Consider the following 21,848-nt stretch of genomic DNA (forward strand, 5'->3'; position numbering starts at 1 on the left):
AATGCTCCAGTTAGTATGCTGTTTTAGAACACAGTGTACGTGTCATGTGCTAATTATGGCCAGTGACACTACAAAATAAAAGTGCATTACTGAATGCTTTTAATTTCTTATAATAATGGTAAGTAAGGTGGCATGTCATGGAGCCATTTTAGCCCCAGACATCACTCCAGAGAATTCCAGATAGAGACAAGTGCCATCAGGACCCGGATCCTTTCCTCTCAGGCTGTTTACCCACAGAAATAGGATGCCCCGAGGCAACACTTCCCCAAAGTGAAGTGTTGATAATTCTGGTTATCAGAAAGATATTACTGGAAGTGTGATATGCAGAGCATTCACATTTTCTTGATAGGTTAGTCATATGAAAACTGACAAAGAAGGAAAAAGAGCAGTGATGTGGTGCAATATCAACAGACAGCTGTCCCCTGGCTTCTCGATAAATAGGATGACTCACATTGCTGAGCAGTGTGGTCATTGCCAAAGGAATGGCCCTCTCACATTTCTTCCTGATTCACATATTCAGCAGAGTGCGCTTGTCATCCCCTCCCTCTCGGGCTTCCCAGACATTGAGTCTGGAATGAAAATTCACCTGCCTCTGAGTTGGCCACTAGTGGGGGTGGTGGGTGTTACTTGTGTTCCCAGGTTGGAAGATTATCTCACCCTGCCCAAGCTATTTAAGCTGACGGGTGTGGAGAGGCTCAGCAGGGCCAACTCCAGGGGCTCATTCCACAGGAGAGAGACACGCAGACCCCTGCCACCAACATGATGGTACTGAAAGTAGAGGAACTGGTATGTAAGACACATTATTTTTACACAAGGAAAACTGGCTCATCTTGGTTTTTAATTTGAAAGTTGAGATGCCTTTTTCTTTCAGACATAATGCAAGGGAACTCTGAGAATGTCATGTTTGGAAAAAAGGGGTTGGTTTATGTGATGAAGGAGTGAAATTGGAATAAAATGGAGCTGCCAGTAATGAATCCTCTGCATATTTCCTATTTATTATGTTCTCCTTTGGTTTTATTACTATAGTGTGGAATCACAGGTAGTTATCAAAATGCCTTAGGGGAGATTTTTTTGCAAGAATCTATGGCTGGAAATTTTCCAAGTCAATGCTGAGAGTTATCAAAATTACCTAAAACTAGGGAATTTTAAATAAGCAGAGAAGAGGTTGTGAATCTCCTAGAAGAAATCTGATTATGTGAACTCAAAGTAGATTTAAATATTTCAACCTACACTGAGCCTTACTTTAACTGAGAGAGTAGGACATGCACCTGAAGTTAATCCTGGGTTATCTTTAGCCATCTGAGAGTACACCACATGGAAGTGCCTGTCACCAGGGAGGAAGGACCAAGAACCTCCTGCAGCATCCTCTGTGGAGAATGACCCCAGTAAGGGCACTGCTCCTTCTGACCCTGCAGTCTTCTTCCTTTGCAGGTCACAGGAAAGAAGAATAACAATGGGGAGGCAGGGGTATTCCTTCCAGAGGATTTCAGAGATGGAGAATATGAAGCTGCTGTCACTTTGGAAAAGCAAGAAGATCTAAAGACACTTCCAGCCCACCATGTGAACGTCGGGGAGCAACAGTGGATAAGTGAGAAACAGCGAGAGGCAGAGGTGAGAACCTTTTATGGAATCTATTATTGGGGGGGTTGGTGCTGGGTGAGGGCTGGAGGCACCATGGAAGAAAGGAAGAAGAAAGAAAATAAAACCACTCCAGAGATGTTTTCTGGACCAAATTTTAATCCTAAAAGAGGCAAAATATATGGAATAGGTTTGGGGAAATAATTCTTAGAAAAGACCATTGACTGCTGGATTCTGAATCAATGATTTAATGTGCTATGAGCATGTTTGATTGAGAAACAGGCTTAAAGAGATAATCATGTCATATGAATTTCCAATGCCATATTTTGTTTACTTAATCTCAAGTAAAGGAGACCTCTTTTTCTCAATAATGTGGTTTGTGGACCATGGATCAGTTAGACTGTATCTGTTATCTGTATTGACATAATCTCTGTTGCTAAGCGAAGTTTGACTACTTACTAACACAGATAAAATGTGCATCAGTTTGCTATAGTCCCCGACTAGCGGGCCACCTGAAAGAGAATGGCACTATTATTTCAGAACTTAATATTTATTATTAGATTCTTTTGGACTGAAAAAAAAAACCTTTAATTTTTGAGCATGATAAAATTCTACAGAAATCTGAGGCTTATTTAAGGCATTAATTAGGAAATCATCACTCAGAGACTAGATCGTGTCTCCAGTTAGTCAAGGGCTGATCTTCAAGCAAAGGAAGAAAGCATGAAGGCAATTAGCTAAAAATCAGAACCCCAAATACCTGAATAAGAAATTACTAAACCAAAGTCAAAGAATTATTTATTTATTTTTTAAATCTTCTTGCTCAAACTGTTCACATTCTTGTGTCAGACTTTGCAGATTTTGTTTAGACAACAGCAGAAGGCATGCCAAGTGGAATTCACCACGTTTTTTGACACCTGGATTTCTTTTTTTAGCTCAAAAAGAAAAAACTAGAACAAAGATCAAAGCTTGAAAATTTAGAAGACCTTGAAATAATCATTCAACTGAAAAAAAGGAAAAAATACAGGAAAACTAAAGTTCCAGTTGTGAAGGAACCGGAACCTGAAGTCATTGTAAGGACTGTTTGGTTCTGAAGTATTAATATCCAGTGTTGGTGGTAGAGGGGGGAAAATACTGGTGGAGGGTTTGACTGAATGTAGGACAGTTCACAGTGATTCTCACGCTATTTTTTTTTTTTTTTTTTTTTGGCTTTAGACAGAACCTGTGGATGTGCCTAGGTTTCTGAAGGCTGCTCTGGAGAATAAACTGCCAGTAGTAGAAAAATTCTTGTCAGACAAGAACAATCCAGATGTCTGTGATGAGGTAAGTTTTATTCTAAGCACTGCAAAATCCAGATCATTAATTTTGTGTTTCTAATGCTTTACTGAAGCCTTGAGACTTTGGTGCCAAAGTCTTTCGACCTGCAACAGTTTCCCCAGCTGTTATCACATCTGCCAGAAGCATAACAAGAGAGTGCAGTTGCCCCTGCCCCCCCCCCCCCCCCCCGGCAAAAAAAAATTCTGGATTAGTGCAATGGATTGGTTTTTGTATTCATATAATTCTGGCTGATTTTGAGTTTGTCTTTAATTTCTCAGATCCTTGGGAAAGACTTAACAAGGCAGGGTCTAAAAGTTACTTTTGGAGAAATATATTGTTAACATCATCTTTGATCGGAGCCAAACACATCAATACTAGACAGGCAATCTGTAAACTGGAGTTCAAGTTCCAGCTCTACGCCTACTTGGCTATTTGATTTTGAGCAAGCTCAAATGCATTCTTTAAGCCTCAGTTTCCTTAATCTGTAAACCTAGTCTACTACAGTGAAAAAAATGTCCAAAGTTCACTCACATGAAGCCAATTTACCAGAAATCACTAATCCTTTTGTTATTTTCACCCCATGAACTGAGATGGGGGATCCTATTAAAAATGAGTCTCCCATTCTTTCAAGAAAATGAACTAAATCCTTTTTGATATTCAAGCTAACAACAGTTTTGAATGGAAGAAAATTGATCCGCATAACAAAATGCTACATGAACAAGAAAAGTGTAAAATACAAGAAAGGGAAATGTCAGTACTTAGGTAGCTTTGAGGTTTTAAGTCCACATCCCTCAGTGTAAGCCTTTGAGCACTTAGAAATGTATGTGGCAGGAAGCTCCAATCATAGTTGTGAGATAATTATTCTAATTCTGAAATTGTTAACTTTGGCTTTTCTGTTCGTAAAGAAGTACTCAAGTTTCTATCAATTAGGTCTCCAGAGTCCCCAGCTTCATACCTCTGAAAGGATGGTGAACATTTATATATACACCGCTATCTCTTTTTTAAATCTCTGACAGTATAAACGGACAGCTCTTCACAGAGCATGCTTGGAAGGACATTTGGCAATTGTGAAGAAGTTAATGGAAGCTGGAGCCCAGATTGAATTCCGTGATATGGTAAATATATTTCTTTGCTTGGAAATGAACCAAAATAAGTAGACTATATGAAGCTCAAGAAAACCTATCCTAAAAAACTGGGCTGATTGGATTGAAAATTGATCTGAGAGAACCAGGCAAAAGCTCATTTCTCCATACAAAAGAGAGTTGGAAGATGGGACTAGGTCATGTGGAAAGTATTTCCCATATATGCTGAGGAGGGGGAGTGTTCTGGGGAAGAGAGAGGAAGTGAAAGCTGTTGAACAGAATTCAATAACCTCATCAAAGAGTTGGGTCATTATCAAGTCAGTAGCATTACTGAGAAGTCATACAGTTGACACTTGCCTTTCAACACCTCTGCCCTCCCATTATACACAGCAGCCTGTTCTTGGCCCCTGGGCTGCCAGCAATGTATAAGAAATTTTTAGCTGTGCACTTTATGTGAGAGATGCCAATTGCCACCGATGAGATTTGGAGCTAGACTGCATACTAAATGAATTGCATCCAAGGAAAGTAGCTGCTATTCAGAGCTCAATAATTCAACCACTGTGATTTCTACAAAAGACCAGTATACAGTATATTTTATGAACTGAAGATTGGGCTGGGAAAAGGCTTCATTTATTTAAATGCAGCTCAATTTGATGTTACAGTAAAGTAGAAAAAGGATATCAAATATTCAAAGGACTTGGCCAAAACCGAATCTAAAGACCAAACAAGATGAAAAAGAATTAAAGAAGCAACAACAACAGCAATAAAGTTTGCATGTAGTGACATCAAAATTCAGGAGTGTGGGATTTGGAAGTCCAGAGATAAACCAAATAGAGCAGAGAGGAGGAAATCTACTAAAAGAACAATGTGTAGGGATCACAAGAAAAGGCAGTTGAGGTACTGAGGCTCTCCTGGAGAAAACAGGGAACATATTTAGACAGTTAAATTACAATACTTGGTAAGAATCTTCATCTATAATAGTTAGAATTGACCTGGGGACCACCTAGTACCTCATGGATGCCCTAGCACACCTGCATTCCCCTGGGCCTTAGAAACCCAGTACAAATCCTCCTGACCAGGTTCTCTCTTTGTGTCCTTTTACCTTCTGGTACAGCTCGAATCCACAGCCATCCATTGGGCATGCCGTGGGGGGAATTTGGATGTCCTAAAATTGCTGCTGAACAAAGGCGCAAAAATCAGCGCACGAGATAAGGTATTTCCCCTTCAGATCTCCCTCCTTCTTTCTGCCATCCTCCCAGCCGTCTTCCCAACCCCACCTCTCCACTGAGGTCATCTGGCAACGTGGGCTGTGTGGGCACCCTAGCCATGTCCCCCCTTGCACCTGCCTTGGGGTCTAGGACAGGGTCTGTCTTCACTTCCAGCCAATCAACCATGTCTTCCCATTTTCCAGCTGCTCAGTACCGCACTACACGTGGCGGTGAGGACCGGTCACTATGAGTGCGCTGAGCACCTCATCGCCTGTGAGGCGGACCTCAATGCCAAAGACAGAGTGAGTAGCCGGACAAAGCTGGGCTGCTGAGTTTGTTGGATTGTTTTTTTGGAATCTGGCAAGCAGGGGTGCCCGGACGGGACCCACTGCTGGCTTCAGACCTATCACTAGCCTATTGGCTCTGCCTTTCTAGGAGGGAGATACCCCACTGCACGACGCCGTGAGACTGAATCGTTACAAGATGATCAGACTCCTCATTATGTATGGCGCAGACCTCAACATCAAGAACTGTGTAAGTACTGCAAACAAGGGGTAGAGCTCGCAGGCCTCCTTATAAATAACCACATGAAACATTACTGCTTTCTTCCCGGGTAGTTTTTTTTTTTTTTTTAATAGAAAAGCCTATATTTTTCAGATAACTTCCCATCCATTCTTCATTTTGGCTTATCTGTATATATCTCAAAATAATTTCCTATATTAAGGCCTTGAAAATTCTTGTAGAAGTACATATTAACTTCATCAGTAAGCAGGGAATGTAAGCAACTTTTTTTTCTATGGTATAAATTCCCAGGCAAACAGCATCTAATGTAGGCTTTAAAAATATCAGGAGGAGGAATGAGTATAAATTACTGGAGAAATAATTTTGAAGATTTTGGAGAATTACTTTACAATAAAGGAAAAGAGTCATTTTCTAAATGCAAATAATTTCCTCTCCTTATTTGTGGTATTGTGAGGTTGAAAGGAATATTTTATCATTTTAAAAAAGAAGAAAATATCTGGCTTGGTGACAAGGACAAAGATTGATGATAAATGGAGCCTATTTGGGATGGAAAATGAACCACTAGGGTTCCCTCATGCTAGATACTAAAATTGGTTTTATCTTAATAATTTTTAAAAGAGAAAAAGTAGATTAAAGGAAATTGCCAAAAAGCTGCAGAACATACAGTTTTGGGGGGACAAGATGATCAGACTCCCCAAGGGTCAGGTAGATCATGTAAATGACTTAAATGAGTGGCTCCTGGGATCTGTGCACATGGCCCAGTAGGTTACTGTCTGGATCACAGGTGCCATGTTGCTACCTCTTCTGATTTTTGCACAAATCCAGTTAGGAAATTGCTTGATGTCCAACTGTTGCCAATTAAGTCTAACTTAAAAAAAAAAAAGTCAAATCTAATCTGGGCAAAACATAATAGATCTCTGGACTGATTTGCATCTCAAAGCTTCTAGTTTTCAATCTCTGGCTTAAAGCATACTTTGGAATTAAGTTTTAGGACTTTTCATAGCTAAAGACAAGCATTGAAAGGTGACATGGTTTTAATATTTGTAAATATCTTGAGACGTGTGTATAAGGGAGAACAAAATTTGATCAAAAATTATTGCTTCACACTCGTCATTGACATCAACTACAAGAAGAGTAAGTTCCCTGGGAAGACCTAGTGTAAATCCTGAGAAGCTGTGGAAAATCTGCTTTCAACAGTAGTCACCTGAGTGCTAACCCAAGGTGCACAGAGCAGCACCTGAGCGCTAAGCAGAGGTGCTGCAGTGGCTCATTTGTCAAGAGTTCATATCAATTAAGAATTATTTTCTGCTGGGTGTAGTGATGCACACCTGTAATCCCAGTGACTGGGGAAGCTGAGGCAGGAGGATCTGGCAATGTCTCGAGATCCTTTCTCAAAAATAAAAAGATCTGAGGAGGTCGCCAGGGGTACTCTACAATCCAACAAAACAAATGAAACAAAATAGACAACCAAAAACCAAAACCAGACTATTTTTCAAAGCAATAAGACCAAGAAGGATAGTACCACTTCCTGGAGCTATTAATTCCACAGAATATTGGAGATGTATACAGGCACTTTTGTTTTTTCAAACTTCAAAATGACTTGGGTTGCTCTTGTCACTTAATGTCTAAGGACCTGGGATATTACCAATGTCCCACAGGAACAAAATAAAATAAAAAAGCTAATATAAAATACCCAAAGCATTCCTATGAGAAACAGCGAAGGCTTGTTTGAATATAAAATGCAAATCACTTATAGTAGAAACCATAAAACACCTTGATAACATGTACTTTATTAGCATACCCACAGAGGATGGGAACTGTTCACATGCAAGTCAACTTTCCTTCTCTCTTTTGACTAGGCTGGGAAGACCCCAATGGATTTGGTGCTACACTGGCAGAATGGAACCAAAGCAATATTTGACAGCCTCAAGGAAAACTCCTACAAAAGCTCTCGTATAGCTACATTTTAAGAGAACCGAGACTCTTCATCAGTAGCTGTTCACTTTTTTTTTTTTTTAATTTTGAAGGCGTAGCCCAAAAGAAGAGTAATTAGCCGTAAGATCCAGCTTGTTTGTCAACTTGTTAGGAAGACATACCTAAGGAAGTTTCAAGAAACCCCAGGGATATTATACCTATTTAAATTAATATTAGTGTAACTCACTGTTTTTATTTATTTATTGACTTAAATGCTTATTTATTTATTAACTTCAATGGCACGGTTATTCTGACTTTCATGAGCATCATTTGTTGGGCAAAACTTAATTTGTTCATAACACTGTCAGAGCCTTTCCATAGATGGTTCTTAAACCATGCAAAGGTACAATGTTCTAAGTGCCAGCTTATTATATGTCCTCACTCATGCTGATAGTTTAAGGTATTTTTTAAAGGACAAGGGTGATTATTGCAGGCCTCTTTTCTTCTGGAGTTTTAATGCTGATGTTTGGGTGAAGCAATGGAAGGCATGTAGTAACAGGAAAGGAAACAAGAGCATGAAAGCAATTCAGTACAAAAGACAGTAAAGCCAGCCATTTCACCCCGGGCCTGATTGTTGTTGCAGTTTTAACCAAGTCACACAGTGTACCAAAGCAAAAGAACGTCATGAGTGTAAGCGAAGGGCAGTAGAAGGATCGGCTGATGGGGCCATGAAGAACTGAGTTTGATCTCAAAACATGAAAGGAAATGCAGACTGTAAATGTGTAAATATTTATTATGTTGTAGGTATATTTTATATTCATAATAAAAACAAACTCACTCTAAACCTTCTTCTAAGTTCTTCTGTAATTATGGTAGGAATGTCCCTTGTGAAAAAAGGCCACTTAGGAGGGTGGATATTTTTTTCATTGTTTCCCATATTGGATATTTCCTGTACGATAGCACTCTCGGTATTCAATGTGTGTACAGATAACCATGAGGATCTTGTTAAAATGCAGATTGGGATTCAATTTGTCTCAGGTGGGGCTTGGGATTCTGTATTTCTGACAGGATCCCATATGATGTGGCCACGGAGTGCCACAACCACACTGGGCATCAAGGCTGAGAACTGTAAACAGAAGGAAGCAGTTCTTTCTGCTCCAACTGTGTGGAGAAAGAGACCTCTGGTGAGATGAAAAAGTACTGCAAGTTCAACGAGTGCTCCTAAATCCCATAACTCATCAGAGCTTTAACCATCACTGCTGTGGATAGGGCTGGCAAGGTCAAAGGCCTTTGACTGACATTTTGACCTCCAATGGAAGCTAAATTGCTGCCAAGTCTAAGGTTAGGTGCTAAGGTCTCTGTGGATAAAAAGTGTCTCCTGTCTTTCTGGGGCAAATGAATATTAAAAACATAATTAGCTGGGTGCAGTAGCTCATGCCTATAATCCTAGCCACTCAGTGGGAGTCTGAGACAGGAAGACCACAAGTTCAAGGCTAGCCTCAGCAACTGCGTTCAGTGAGCCCCTAGCAACTTATCGAGACTTTGTCTCAAAATAAAATAACAATAATAAAATAAGGGGACTGGGGCTCTAGCTAAGTGATAAATTGCTTTTGGGTTCAATCTCCAGCACTCCCACCAAATAATAATAATTAGAAATAATATATAGTATCAATTTATGGCAAGTACAATGAAGGGAAAAAATGGAGTGCTATGAGTATCTAAGATGTGCAGGTATACAATTTGGTGGGGATGGGAGGGGGATTCTATAAAGAATTCTTTGAGATGGGGACCTTTAGGGTGACTATGAAAGATAAACTGGAGTAATTCAAGCATAGTGTTCCAGGCAGCAGAAGAGCATAGGAAAGGGCAAGAGTATGGGAAGGTCTGGCACTTGAAGAAATATATGAAGGCTAATGTGAAACACAAGCATTGTATCCCCCAGAGCTTATTCCAGGCAGGATCACGTATAATTAACCTCTTAGTAAGCCTCTACCATTTTGGAAGAGTGTATAGGCACAGTCTATAACCAGAAAGTCTTCCCGTTATTCAGTCATGGACACACAGAGTTGTGGGGTTGGTTTAAAATTTTTTTTTGTGAATTTTCTATCTACTCTCTAACCAATGCACGGAATTCATCTCCCACAGGCTTTTGAGTGTTCGTGGCAGTTTCATGCTCTCTGTTTGCTTCCTCCTAATTCTCTTTTGCCACCTCTGTGCCTTCCCCACAGGGTCTTGGCTAGCTTGTGAGAAACTTAATTTGTTCTTCAATTTTTTTTTTTCCAAGTAAATCACTTATAACACAGATGGCATTTCTCTTGATTCTACTGATAGTTCTCATAGCATAATGTGGATGTATTACTATAAAATACAATTTTTACAGTGTCTTCTTCAAGCCCCTCTCCCCAAAAGAGCAGGAAGGGAAAAAGGAGAAAATTTAATGAAAGTTGAAGATCTCTGTTGCCACAGAGAAATATTTGCACTAATAAAGAGGTAGAGGGCATGAGAGACAACATGGAGTAAACCCCATTAAACTAAGACCAACTCTTGTTTATCTGTAATGGAAGTGGTAAACACGGGAAAAATCTCACATTTCTATCACACAGAGTCAATTTTTGTAAGCTCCTTGTCTTCCCGCTGAACTAACTCTTTGTTCACCCTCTTTTATCTTGTGTTCCCTCTCTGTAAAGGGCACATCCCATTAGCCAATGGAGAAAACTCTAAAGTTGTTCTTGACCTTTCTCTTAGCTGCTCCCTTTCAATCAACCAAGTCTTACCAAGTACACAGCCTTCAGAACTCTGTAACCTGTCCCTGCCCTCCAGGCCTAGGTGCCTGTCTCCTAGTTTAGACCAGCATTACTTCTCCTCTGGAATACTCAAACACTCCTTCCAGGGCTGCTGGACTTCAGGCTTATGTATTTACCTTCAGGCTTACTTACCACTCTGTTTTTTTCAAGTTGTAACCAAAGAATTTTTCTAAAATGCAAATCTAATCAAGTCATTCTCCTTTCTAGCCCTTCCATGCCTTCACATTTTTCCCCAGGATGAAATGAAAACTCCTTAGCATGTAAAATAAAATCCTTAAAATATGGCTGCTGCTAACTCTATTTTTATCTCTCATTATTTCCCTAGTTAAACTGGAAATTTCAGCTCTACCGAATTTTAAGTTCCTTGAAGAATCCAGGCACTTGATTTACTGTTTTTATTGGCAGCTCCCTCCCCATCCCAACCCACCCCAAAATATTGCAAAACTTCTCATCCATCTCCTTTGGTTTAGTTGTATTTTCTCCAGGAAGCCATCCTTGAACCCTTAGATTTTGTTGGTTCCCTCAGGTGTGATCCAGTTGTACTTTTCCCCTCCATGTCATGATTTTTTTAAAATTTATATATAACAGCAGAAATATCATGATGTTGATCATATTGTTTTTCTCTCTCCTTTCCTTTTCCAATGGAAAAATCTCCTTTCTTATCTTGAACAAGCAATAATACTTATTAAGTATTAAACTAATATAGAAATGAATTTTGAAAATAGTCAACATCACCAATAATCTTAATTTCATGACATCCTTTGATTATTTGTCCACATTATTTATAGGTAGAAAGCAGTTTTCTAATTTTTTCAAGTGGACAGTTTATTCTAGGCATCTTTATAGATGGTTTTGTTTCAACATATAATGGATCATTTCATCCTGTCATTGGGCATTTATATTGTTTCCATTTTCCCACTATTTTAGTCATTGCTTCAATGAATATTTATTTATAGACCCTTTAGACACCCTTTAAATGTTTATTTGTACACCCTAACCAGTTATTTCTAAAGAACAAATATACATTAGTATCTGTAAGATTGGTATACCAATCAATAAGAAGTATCTATAAGGTTGGTATACCCCCTTCTACAATATTATTGTCTGCACCAATTTTGAAAATATTTGTTTTATAAATCTTGGTTTTAATACCTTTTCAACTTGACATGCAAAACCAAGATATTTTTGATGGGTTCGTTTCCCCTCATGTCTAGTTAAGTTCGGCATCTTCATGTTTAATGGACACTTTAAAAATCAACTTTATCTACCTAGTTTCCTATGAAGTTGGGTCCCCTTGATAAGAATTCTTGTGCAAGTGATTTATTTATTGAGTGCTCTGTAAGGGAATGAGGGAAAGGGGGAAGGACAAAAGAGACAAAGATGTGGTTTCAGAAGAAAGCTACCCTCAGCCTACTCCCTTGGGATACTTAGGAGCATAAATGGCACCCCAGAGGTCAGAGTCTGGGCTGTAGTGCCCTGCATTGGTCATTGGCCATGGGCCAAACTCAGAAGTGGGCAATCCTTCCCAGGTATCCCTGGGCAATGTGACTTCTGTCAGGCTAGGACAACAGTCTGACAAAGGATAAGCCAACACCCTGGGAAAGGGATCTGGATAGACTCTAACAGAATTTGTCATGATAGGTATTTTAAAAAAATAATTTCTTAAAAGCCAAGGATGATAAATCTCTCAAAATGTTTTTCTAATGGAATATTTTTATAGAGACAAATCCATCAAACTTTTTGTTTTCTGGCTTTGACGATCACACTTCATTTTATTCCAATCCAAGATTATTATTATTATTATTATTGGTACTAGGGATTGAACTCAGGGGTATTTAACCACTGAGCCACATCCCCAGCCCCTTTTTAAATTTTCTTGACACAGGGTCTTGCTAAATTGATTAAGGGCTGGTTTTGAACTTGTGATCCTCCTGCCTCAGCCTCCAGGGCCACTGGAATTACAGGCATGAACCACTATGCCTGGCCCCAACCTAATTATTATTATTATTATTTTTAAAAAACAAAATTACCATATTTTTCTCTAGTATCTTACAAATTTGGTTGAATCTTTACTCAATTTGCTATGGATGTGTACTGGTTGTAAGATAAAGATGTAACTCAATTTTGTTTTTCCTAAATAATGCAATTATAACTGATATGTAGTAGGTACATTCTAAATACCGGGCCCCAGTCTAAGCAAGCTTTCTACAAAAAGTAAGCTACTTAACCCTTGCAATGATATCACAGGTAGTTAGAACAGATAAAGTGAGGCACAGAAAGATTACATAATTTCTCCAACATCACAGCTAGTAATAGCAGCAAGTTTAGATTTTAATGCATGTAGTTTGACTGTGCATTTAACCTCACTGTGTTGGCTCTGCTGTATAGATAACCAATTGTTTCAATATCGAATACTGAACAATTCATCATTTCTTTTTATAACTGGAGTGTGATCCTGGACTCCCTACTCTTTCACTGATCTCTCAGAATTTACATACCAATTACTAGAGTTTTATTGTATGCTACACTATTCATCAGTATAACTCTCAATAGGTTTTTCTTCAAAAATTTCATCTTTGTATTCTTTTAGAATGCCAAGTCCCAAATTGAAACATATAAACAAATAAAAACATCTATAGGCATTTTGATTTGGATTTTGTTAAATTCAAATTGGAGAGAATGTGATTTATAATTTGTCTCACTAAAAAAAAAAAAAAAAAAAACCAGAATACCTTTCTTCATGTTATTGCAGCCTTCTCTAATTTCTTTTTGTTATCTAGCTATTGTGGTTTGGATGTGAGGTGGCCTCCAAAAGCTCATGTGTGAGACAATGCAAGAAGAGAAATGATTGTTATAACCTTAACCTAATTGGTGAATTAATCCTTGATGGGTTAAATGAATGGTAACTGGAGGCAGGTGGGGTGTGGATGGAGGAAGTGTTCATTGGGGATGTGGCTCTGGGGTATATATTTTGTATCTGGAGAGTGGAGTTTTTTCTCTCTTGTTTCTTAATCATCACATAAGCTGCTTCCCTCTACAACACTTTTCCACCATGATGTTCAGCCTCACCTTGAACCCCCAGGAGTGGAGCCTGCTGTCTATGGACTGAGACCTCTGAAACTGTGAACCCTCAAATAAACTTTTCCTTCTCTATAATTGTTCTTGTCAGGTCCTTTTGGTCACAATAGCAAAAAAGCTGACTAAAACATCTATATTCACTTATTGTTTTTACTAAGAGTTTTCTTCAGGAAAGTCTAATACATCAATTCCTGGTAATTTATGTCTTTAAGAATATGGTCATCTTTTATAATTATATAACAGGTTATTAATTAAAATTGTTGGCTTTGGTGACTTTAGTTTATAACTGGCTTTCCTGCTGAACTTGTAGTAAAGGTATTGTTTTCTTGTAGCAACTACAATGTTCTAACAATAGTGATTATTAAAATAGTGATCATGTTCTAACAATAGTGATTATTAGAAGGAAACCCTCTTGCTGCTATTCTTTGGTGACCATCCATCATGCCCTCCTATTTTGAATAATGGGAAAAAACATGTATTTATAAATAGAAAGTAGGCACCACTGCAAAAACATACTATGCATGCCCATACACCAAGAAGCACTTATTTTTCTAATTGTTTTCAATTTGCTTCTCTTGCGTTTTCTAAGATAGTCACATCTGCAAATAATTTTGCCTCTTTTAACAGGAAAACCCTCAGTAGGATATTTGGTGAAATTGGAGCTAGTATAGTTAATTCATAAAGTAGATTAAAATGGGACTTCAAAAAATTGGACATATGTCTCTTTAAATATTCTGAACTTAAAATACCTAAATGTACACTCACATGTCAATTTTTTAAAAGAAAGGTCAAAGTCTACAGATGCACTGATAAAAGAACCAAAGTTGTCCTTCAGTTTTAGTCCCTTTAGAGAGCTTAAGACTTTAGTGAAGTAATTTGAATGCAGAATTCTTCCTGGATAACCTTCAGATCTTAAGTTGTCCTGCAGGTATCTAATATGATAGCTGTTGTTGGTTTTGTACTTTTGATGGGGTGTTTGGGTACACCAGACTTTATTGGTGGTACTTGACAAGGTAAGTTTCCCTTAGCCCCTACCTTTCTTCAGGAGGTATGGGATGGATACTGTCAAGAAGGGGGATTTTATCAAGGGACAAGTGTGGGGACAGGGACTTTGGGGCAACTGATGGATTTTTCTTCCACATATGTTCTTGCTAAGGCTACTGGTCCAAGGAGCTCTTATTCTTTGGAGGTCACTTGGACCACAAGGTCCATCATTCTGATCCCGTAGCCAAATTCATTGTCATATCGGGAAATGAGCTTGAAAAAGTGGTCATTGAGGGCAGTGCCAGGCCCAACATTCACAGTGGAAGAGCAGGTGTCAGTGTTAGTTGCAGTGGACAATGTGATCTTCAGTGTAGCCTAAAATGGCCCTTAGGGGGCCCTCTGATATTTGCTTTACTTTCTTCTAGATGTCTTATTTGGCAGGTTTCTCCAGATATCAGGTCAGATCTACAACCAATATGCTGGGAGCTGGCACATGGAAGGTTATGCTAATGAGCTTCCCATTCAGCTCAGGGATGACCTTGTCTACAATCTTGGCAGGACCATGCCTATCATGCCAGCTTCCCAGAGGGGCCATGCATGATCTGAGTGGCAATGATGGCCTGAACTGTGGTCACGAGTCTGTGATGCTAACATTGTTATAGATGACCTTGACCAGGGATGCTAAGCAGATGGTAGTGCATGAGGCATTGCTGAAAATATTGAGGAAGCTGTCATACATCTTGAAGTTTATGCTCATCACAGGGACATCAGAAGGGGCACAGAGATGCTGACCCTTTTGGCTCACTCTTCAATTGAACTTTGGCCTTCTACAAGGTAAAGACTGTGAAAATTCCACTACATATTTACCACCAGCATCAACCTATTTAATGTTAGCATGTTATCTCTTCTGGAAGGTGGATATGGGTTTCCCATTGATAACATACTTCTTATTCTTAGCCTTGAGAGTGGATGAAATCATAGAACATGTAAACCATGTAGTTGAGGTCAATGAGGTGGTCACTGATGGCAATACCTGCCGCAGTCTGGCTGAGCAAAATAACCGGGGGTGACAAGCAACTTGTGAAGGTTGAAACAGTGGGAGCCACTTTATTACTGGACATCAGAGGTATATATACCCAACTAATTACACACAGCTTAACTTAATTAACATCATCTAGATACAGCAGTCAGTCATTAAGGAATCCTCATCATCTTAATGGCTCGCTGGCTTTACTTCACAAACCACTCCTCCTGGCAAACTGCCAGGCGCCATCTTGACTTGGTTGTGGCCCTCAACAAATAACATTCACTTTGTTAGAGTTAAAATTAGCTCAAGTAACCAGCACTCAATATGGTCATATCCAGTTACTATGACCTTCACCATTATATCAAGGTGGTGGCTGGCACTATAGAAGATGCAGTTGTCTTGTTGAATGGGGAGAAGCAGAGAACTGACAGTTCTTTTTAATGATTCATCTTTCCCAAGCCTTTCCAAAGAATCAGTTTAGATGGGGATTCTTTCTATGACTTTCATAGTTGATCAACTTTCATAGTTTTTAAATTAACTTGCATAATTTACAATATTAAATACAAGTGGCATAAACAGACAGCTGACTTTTGGTTGAATTCATGTGGGGTAAAGGTAGAAGCAAACAGGCAAAGAAGAGGCAGAGGGGGTGTATGGATGCAGCAGCAGCCATCAGTTACAGAGGCAATAGGTATCCTAGTACATCAAATTGGCCAAGTGGGTATCAGTTGATACTTTAATTTTAGAACCCAACATGCTTAATATAAATGCAAGTGTGTATGTATAAACACATGTGTACTTGTGCAATATTCTTCAACTTGTATTTTACCGAGGATTGTCATTGCTATTTATAAAATGAGTGGATTTTACATTTTATCAAATGTCTTTTTGGTATTAAAGATTTTAAGTCTTTTCATTTGACTAATATAGTTTTCTCATTTGATTTATTAATGTGATGTAGTATATTGCATTAGAAAGAACTGAAATATCCTAACATTCAGAACTGAACTGTCCTTGAATTCCTGGAATAAGTCTGACAGGGTCACGTTGTTTCGATGGTTTCTTTCTACTAATATTTTATTTGGGCATTTACATTTGTGAGATAAGTATAAGGCTTTCTCTTTTAAATATTAACTTTGATTCTTAAAATGGTGTTTTTTCTCATTGATTTTTTTTTTAAATTCAGTTAGACCTCTTGCTGTACTTACTCCATTAGGTTTTAGGGTGCTTATATCAATATATAATAAGTGCATATATTTAAAAGAAAGGCTACTTCTACTTAACATGATGATTCTATTATTTTTAAAAAATTGTTTCTGAAGTGTTTTGAGTCAAATGCTTTGATATCTTAAATACAGCCATGAGGAAAATCACTTATTACTTTTTCAGGGTTTTCCAATTAAAGGGAAGGGATCTTTTTCACATATATCACAAAGGTAAGAAAAAAAAAATGGAAGAGGCCAAGTGTAATTTTATGTACACACTCCCTCTCCTTCAATTCCTTTTAGAAAGAACTCTGACAATGAATACATGATTAGATCAACTAAAAGTCACCCCCTTAATATAAGTTATATTGGTCTTCAAAATAAACACTTTTTGAGTTATAAGATTAAAAATAATAAGCCATGTATATCAAGTAGAAAAGCATTAGTTTTTAAATGAATAAGAAACACTAATATTAGAATCTCTCAAAATATTGAAACATTTGTTTTGGTAAGAGGAACTGAATTTACTGAGCTTAACTACTGAGTCACATTCCCAGACCTTTTTATTTTTTATTTTGAAGGTGGGTTCACACTAAATTGCTTAAGGTCTCATCAAGTTGCTGAGGCTGGCTTTAAACTTGCAATCCTCCTCCTCAGCCTCTCAAACTGCTGGGATTATAGGCCTTTGTCTCTATTATTTTTCACTTACCCAAAGGATAAACAAACTAGCCTGTTTTTCTTTTAAAATATACTTAAATCCATTAAACTGTTAGCCTGTTTTTTAAAAAAAATGTGTCACTAGGTTTTGTTAGTTGTTTTAATGGCTTCAGTGTAAAATAATTATTAAGACCATTGGTTTCTAGCTTCAAATCAAAACAGCAAATCATGCAAAAGTTTTATTTTTATTGTGGATGATAACCTACAAAATGGAAGAAAGTAGTGCGGACAGAGACTGGTCCATTCTTTTCAGCTTTCACACTTAGCTTTTTTGCAAGCTGGAAGAGAATCATCACCCTCTTCTGATGGCCGAGGTTTCTTCACTGTAGAAATAATTCCAAAAGCAGTTTTTCTAGTTTCTATAAAACAGAAATTCGTGTGTGAAGGAAAGACACAATTTAAAGAGAAGTGGCTTAACAAGTATGACTTTGACTTTGGCTGATGGCATTAGCTAATGATAAAACCATAGCGAACTGCTATGGCTGCTGATGCCATTTATGGTCATTATCTTTTTCCTAAATATATACAAATCATATATTACTAACATATAATTTATTCCTAAAGATTACCTCATGGGTAAAAACCTCAGAATAGGATTTTATCTTTTTATAACTTTGTTTTATTTGCTTATTTATTATTGTTATTTTTAATGTAGTTCTGAGGATCAAACCCAGTGCCTCCTACATTCTAGGCAAGCACTCTACCATTGAACCACAACCCCAGCCAGCCCAGGATTTATCTTTATGGTCATGGTCTGTCTGTAGCATATTATGCAGCCAGAACAAATCACAAGAGTGAATATAGCAGTAAGTCAACTGTATTGCTCCTATAGTGGGGGGGGGGGGTGGGCTCATCTCATTTAATAGCATGTAACATCTCTCTCTCATACACACAGGATTAATGTATCTCTGAACAATCAATTGTATTGTACCGCCTATACCCTCATTATATAACAAGTGTCCAATAAATGCTTGTTGAGTAAATGAACAAAACCAAACACACTCTATTAACTTATTTATTTTTTGGTACCAGGGATTGAACCCAGGGGCGCTTTACCAAGGAGCCACATCCCCAGCCCTTTTTTATATTTTATTTAGAGACAGGTCTCACGAAGTTGCTTAGGGGCTTGCTAAGTTGCTGAGGCTGACTTTGAACTTGTGATCCTTTATGTGTTAGTGACAATGGGCAAGGAACAACAGGGATAATTTTAGATGCTCAGATTAAGTTAGCAGCAGAAGTCCACTTAAATTTAGCCAACTTCTGCTAAAACCTACTAATGGGTCAGGTACTATTACTATGTCATACACACAGGGCATAAAGATACATTACAGACTGTGCTTTTCCTACAATACACTGGAATAAACACATTAAGAGCAAATACAATAGGTATGGGGAAAACCATTAAGAATCATGTGGATAAACCAATAAACTATCTTCTCTAAAAAAGTGACACTATTTGGAATAAAGAAAAAGGTGGTGACAAGGTGAGGAAAGAAAGCAAGGAGACAGAGGTAAGAATAACCTGGGCAAGAATGTGTAGAGGAAATGAAGCTGGAAGGATAGCTTAGGAAAAGTCAGAATGTCATGAAGAGACTCAAACTTTGTCCTTAAGAAATGGAAAGAGATTATGAAGAAGGAAGAAGATACCTTTTAGCTTCAAAGGAGATAAAAATGGGGAAAAAATGATGAACAGAAATTTAGTTAAGAATTATTTCTTATTTTAAGTAATAAAAGTAAAGTGGGCTCAGAAGAGCTAAGCATTACCTTTCCTTTTGTGAGGACTAACTACCAGTTGTTTTAAAAACATTTTAATTTATAAAAGAGACAAAATTGATTTCAAGGACATTAAAATGCCAACACAATGAGAAAACCTCAAACAAACTGTCAATGATTTCTATTTCATCAAATGAAAAATGTTGCATTTATATTTATATCATTATGATTGATAATAGTCTAAAAACAGTTGAATAAATAAAAATACATGAATTGTGAAAACAAGCACTTTATAACATTGTTAATTTCACTAAGAATTATTTTAGTTCCATCTCAGAAATGTTTTATTTTTACTACATGAATATTTTCTCCTTAATTTAGCTGACATAAATAACTGAACAATAAGTTCAGTTTATAGCTATCAATTAAAGTAGCTCTTTTAGTGTCTTTTAAAAATATATATATATTTTATAACAACAAGAAGTTTTATTTGTGTGGAGCTTTTGTTTTAATTTGCTTTTACACAAAGCATTTTCTTTAATCATCTTGCCAAGGAAAATCTACAACTAGCTCTAAAACAATCATTGAAGAGTGTGCTATTTTGTTCAAGAGAGTTAAAGCCTTGTTCCTACCAGGTCCATTTCAGTCCAATGGCTGAGGACACTTCATACATTGAAGACTGTGCCCTTGAAACTTTTTACTCACAACCTCCTCAGAATTTCTATTCAGTGTTTTCTGGAAACCTAGAATCTGTCTAGTTCTGATTGCCAGTGGCAAGCCTTTCAATGTTGAAAACCACAACATATTCAAAGTATTGTTTGTCAAGTAAGCATTCCTGCACTGCTTTCAATGACTCCCTCATCATTAAGTTTCTAGACCCTTTAAACACTTATCAGCCATCTTCTGGAAGTGCTCCAGTGAAGTGCCATCCTTTTGAAATGTGGCACTCAAAATGATACAGATGCCACCTGAGATTTCATCAATGAAAGTATAATGATACTTTGAATCCTTTTCCTCGGAATCATTTCTCTCTTCTAATGTAACCCATGCTCAATTAGTAATCTTTTTTTTTTTTTTTTGAGATCAAAGGCCATCAACTTTATTTTACTCAAGTCACTTTCTCTACAAACACATTGCTACTAAAAGAGCAAAACAGGAGAGATTTTTTCAGACTATAAAATAAGATTCTACTTTTTCCTTAATGCAGGAAGACACACTACAAATGGGGAGTCAAATGATAGTCCTTTATCTCTAAAATTTATGAATGGAATGCATTTTTTCCAACTAGTTTTTGTGTGTCTTTCAGTATTAATTGGATTTTCTCAATGGCCTTAAGCAACAGAACTAAATTCTCAAGGGCTCTCATTAGTATAGGCTGATGTTAAAGCATGGGTAACCATTAGCTCAAAGGTGAACCATAGACATTTACCACTATTCATATTGTGTCTGTTTTTTCATAAAGGTCCACTACTCTTTTTGTTTTCTTACAATGATGATGTTTTCTTATATGATTTATAAGCACTATTAATGAGAGAAAATTTTCATGAGAAATACTTCAATGACTCTGTCAAATATACAGATCATTGCATTCCCCTATAATTTCCATCAATTATCTATTCAGCTATGTATATACTACTCAAAACATACAATCAATCCACTGATATAGTTGGAAGAGCTGAAAGACACAAACTGTGTTAAGTTATTCATTAATCGGAATCCAGATTACTCTTCATTTAAATACTGTGAATTATAATCTTAAGATACCTCATACTACCATCTCATTCTGATGTCAACTAAAACCAGGGTAACTTTAATTTATTATCTAATTATAATTTATTATATTTTATGATAATCAGAATTTTACAGAAATAGCAGTTATGAACTATGCCTGTCCTAAACACATTGGTAATGCTACCTGAAGCTAAAGAGTCTTTTAGTTTAGATTCTAGAAAAACCTCACTTTAAATATCATATGTTAAGTAGTTAAGCCTTTTAAGTCAGATGCAGAAATGTAATTTCCTACTTTTCCTTTTAGTTCCCTTTCTTGTTTAGTCTATTTTTGAACACAAGTTATCCAAAATCTTTTTTCCTCTTTTTGCCCCCAGTACTAGAGACTGAATCCAGGGCCTTCCACATGCCAGGCAAGCATTCTATTATTGTACTACCACTCCCAGACCATTATGCACTCATTTAAAAATATACAGAAATAATGGAAGTACTACCAAAATGTGAACCAACTCTTCCCTAATTTCAAGAATGTCTTGATAAAGATCCCAATTAATTTGATCATTCCCAGAGCTCACATGATCAAGTAAAGATTATATAATACAAAAATCTCCAAATAAAAATGTTAAAAGGAAAATCATGTAATTTATAGTAAGCCAATAAAATAAGCAGTTCTCTCAAGTGGAAATCAGATCATTAAAATACACACACACACAAACAAAACAAGCCCTCAATAACCTAGCTATTCCTATCACGAATAACTTAGTCTATGTAATAACCTATTCTAAACTTTAAGATTCATTTGGTTGCTACCACATAAACTGCTTCTTAACCACAGCAACTACTATTAAAAATTACAGAGAATGAAGAAAAACCACAGGTCAAAAATTTAAATTATGTAATAAAACTTATTCTCATTTTCCAAAATTTTATTATACTTCTATTTAAATTTTTATCATTCGATGAACAAGAAATTT

The 21,848-nt window shown here is 37.2% G+C and overlaps 2 protein-coding genes across 2 annotated transcripts in view; one reads left to right on the top strand and one right to left on the bottom strand.

Annotated features, from left to right (window-relative positions):
* Positions 1-366: 366 nt before the first annotated feature.
* Positions 367-8,462, top strand: Ankrd1 (ankyrin repeat domain 1). The gene is made up of 9 exons (XM_005333739.4): positions 367-786; positions 1,432-1,611; positions 2,511-2,648; positions 2,791-2,898; positions 3,909-4,007; positions 5,089-5,187; positions 5,386-5,484; positions 5,618-5,716; positions 7,564-8,462. Exons 1-9 carry the CDS (start codon positions 760-762, stop codon positions 7,672-7,674), a joined length of 960 nt encoding a protein of 319 aa, XP_005333796.1. The 5' UTR covers positions 367-759; the 3' UTR covers positions 7,675-8,462.
* A 9,137-nt stretch (positions 8,463-17,599) lies between these two features.
* Positions 17,600-21,848, bottom strand: part of Rpp30 (ribonuclease P/MRP subunit p30) — a 29,117-nt gene continuing 24,868 nt past the window's right edge. Inside the window, exon 11 of the mRNA XM_005333740.4 lies at positions 17,600-17,792. Coding sequence (XP_005333797.1) covers positions 17,683-17,792 — 110 coding nt within the window. The 3' untranslated portion in view covers positions 17,600-17,682. The remainder of the gene's footprint in view (positions 17,793-21,848) is intronic.

This window comes from Ictidomys tridecemlineatus, chromosome 1 (genome assembly GCF_052094955.1).
Source record: "Ictidomys tridecemlineatus isolate mIctTri1 chromosome 1, mIctTri1.hap1, whole genome shotgun sequence".
NCBI classification, from domain to species: Eukaryota; Metazoa; Chordata; class Mammalia; order Rodentia; family Sciuridae; genus Ictidomys; species Ictidomys tridecemlineatus.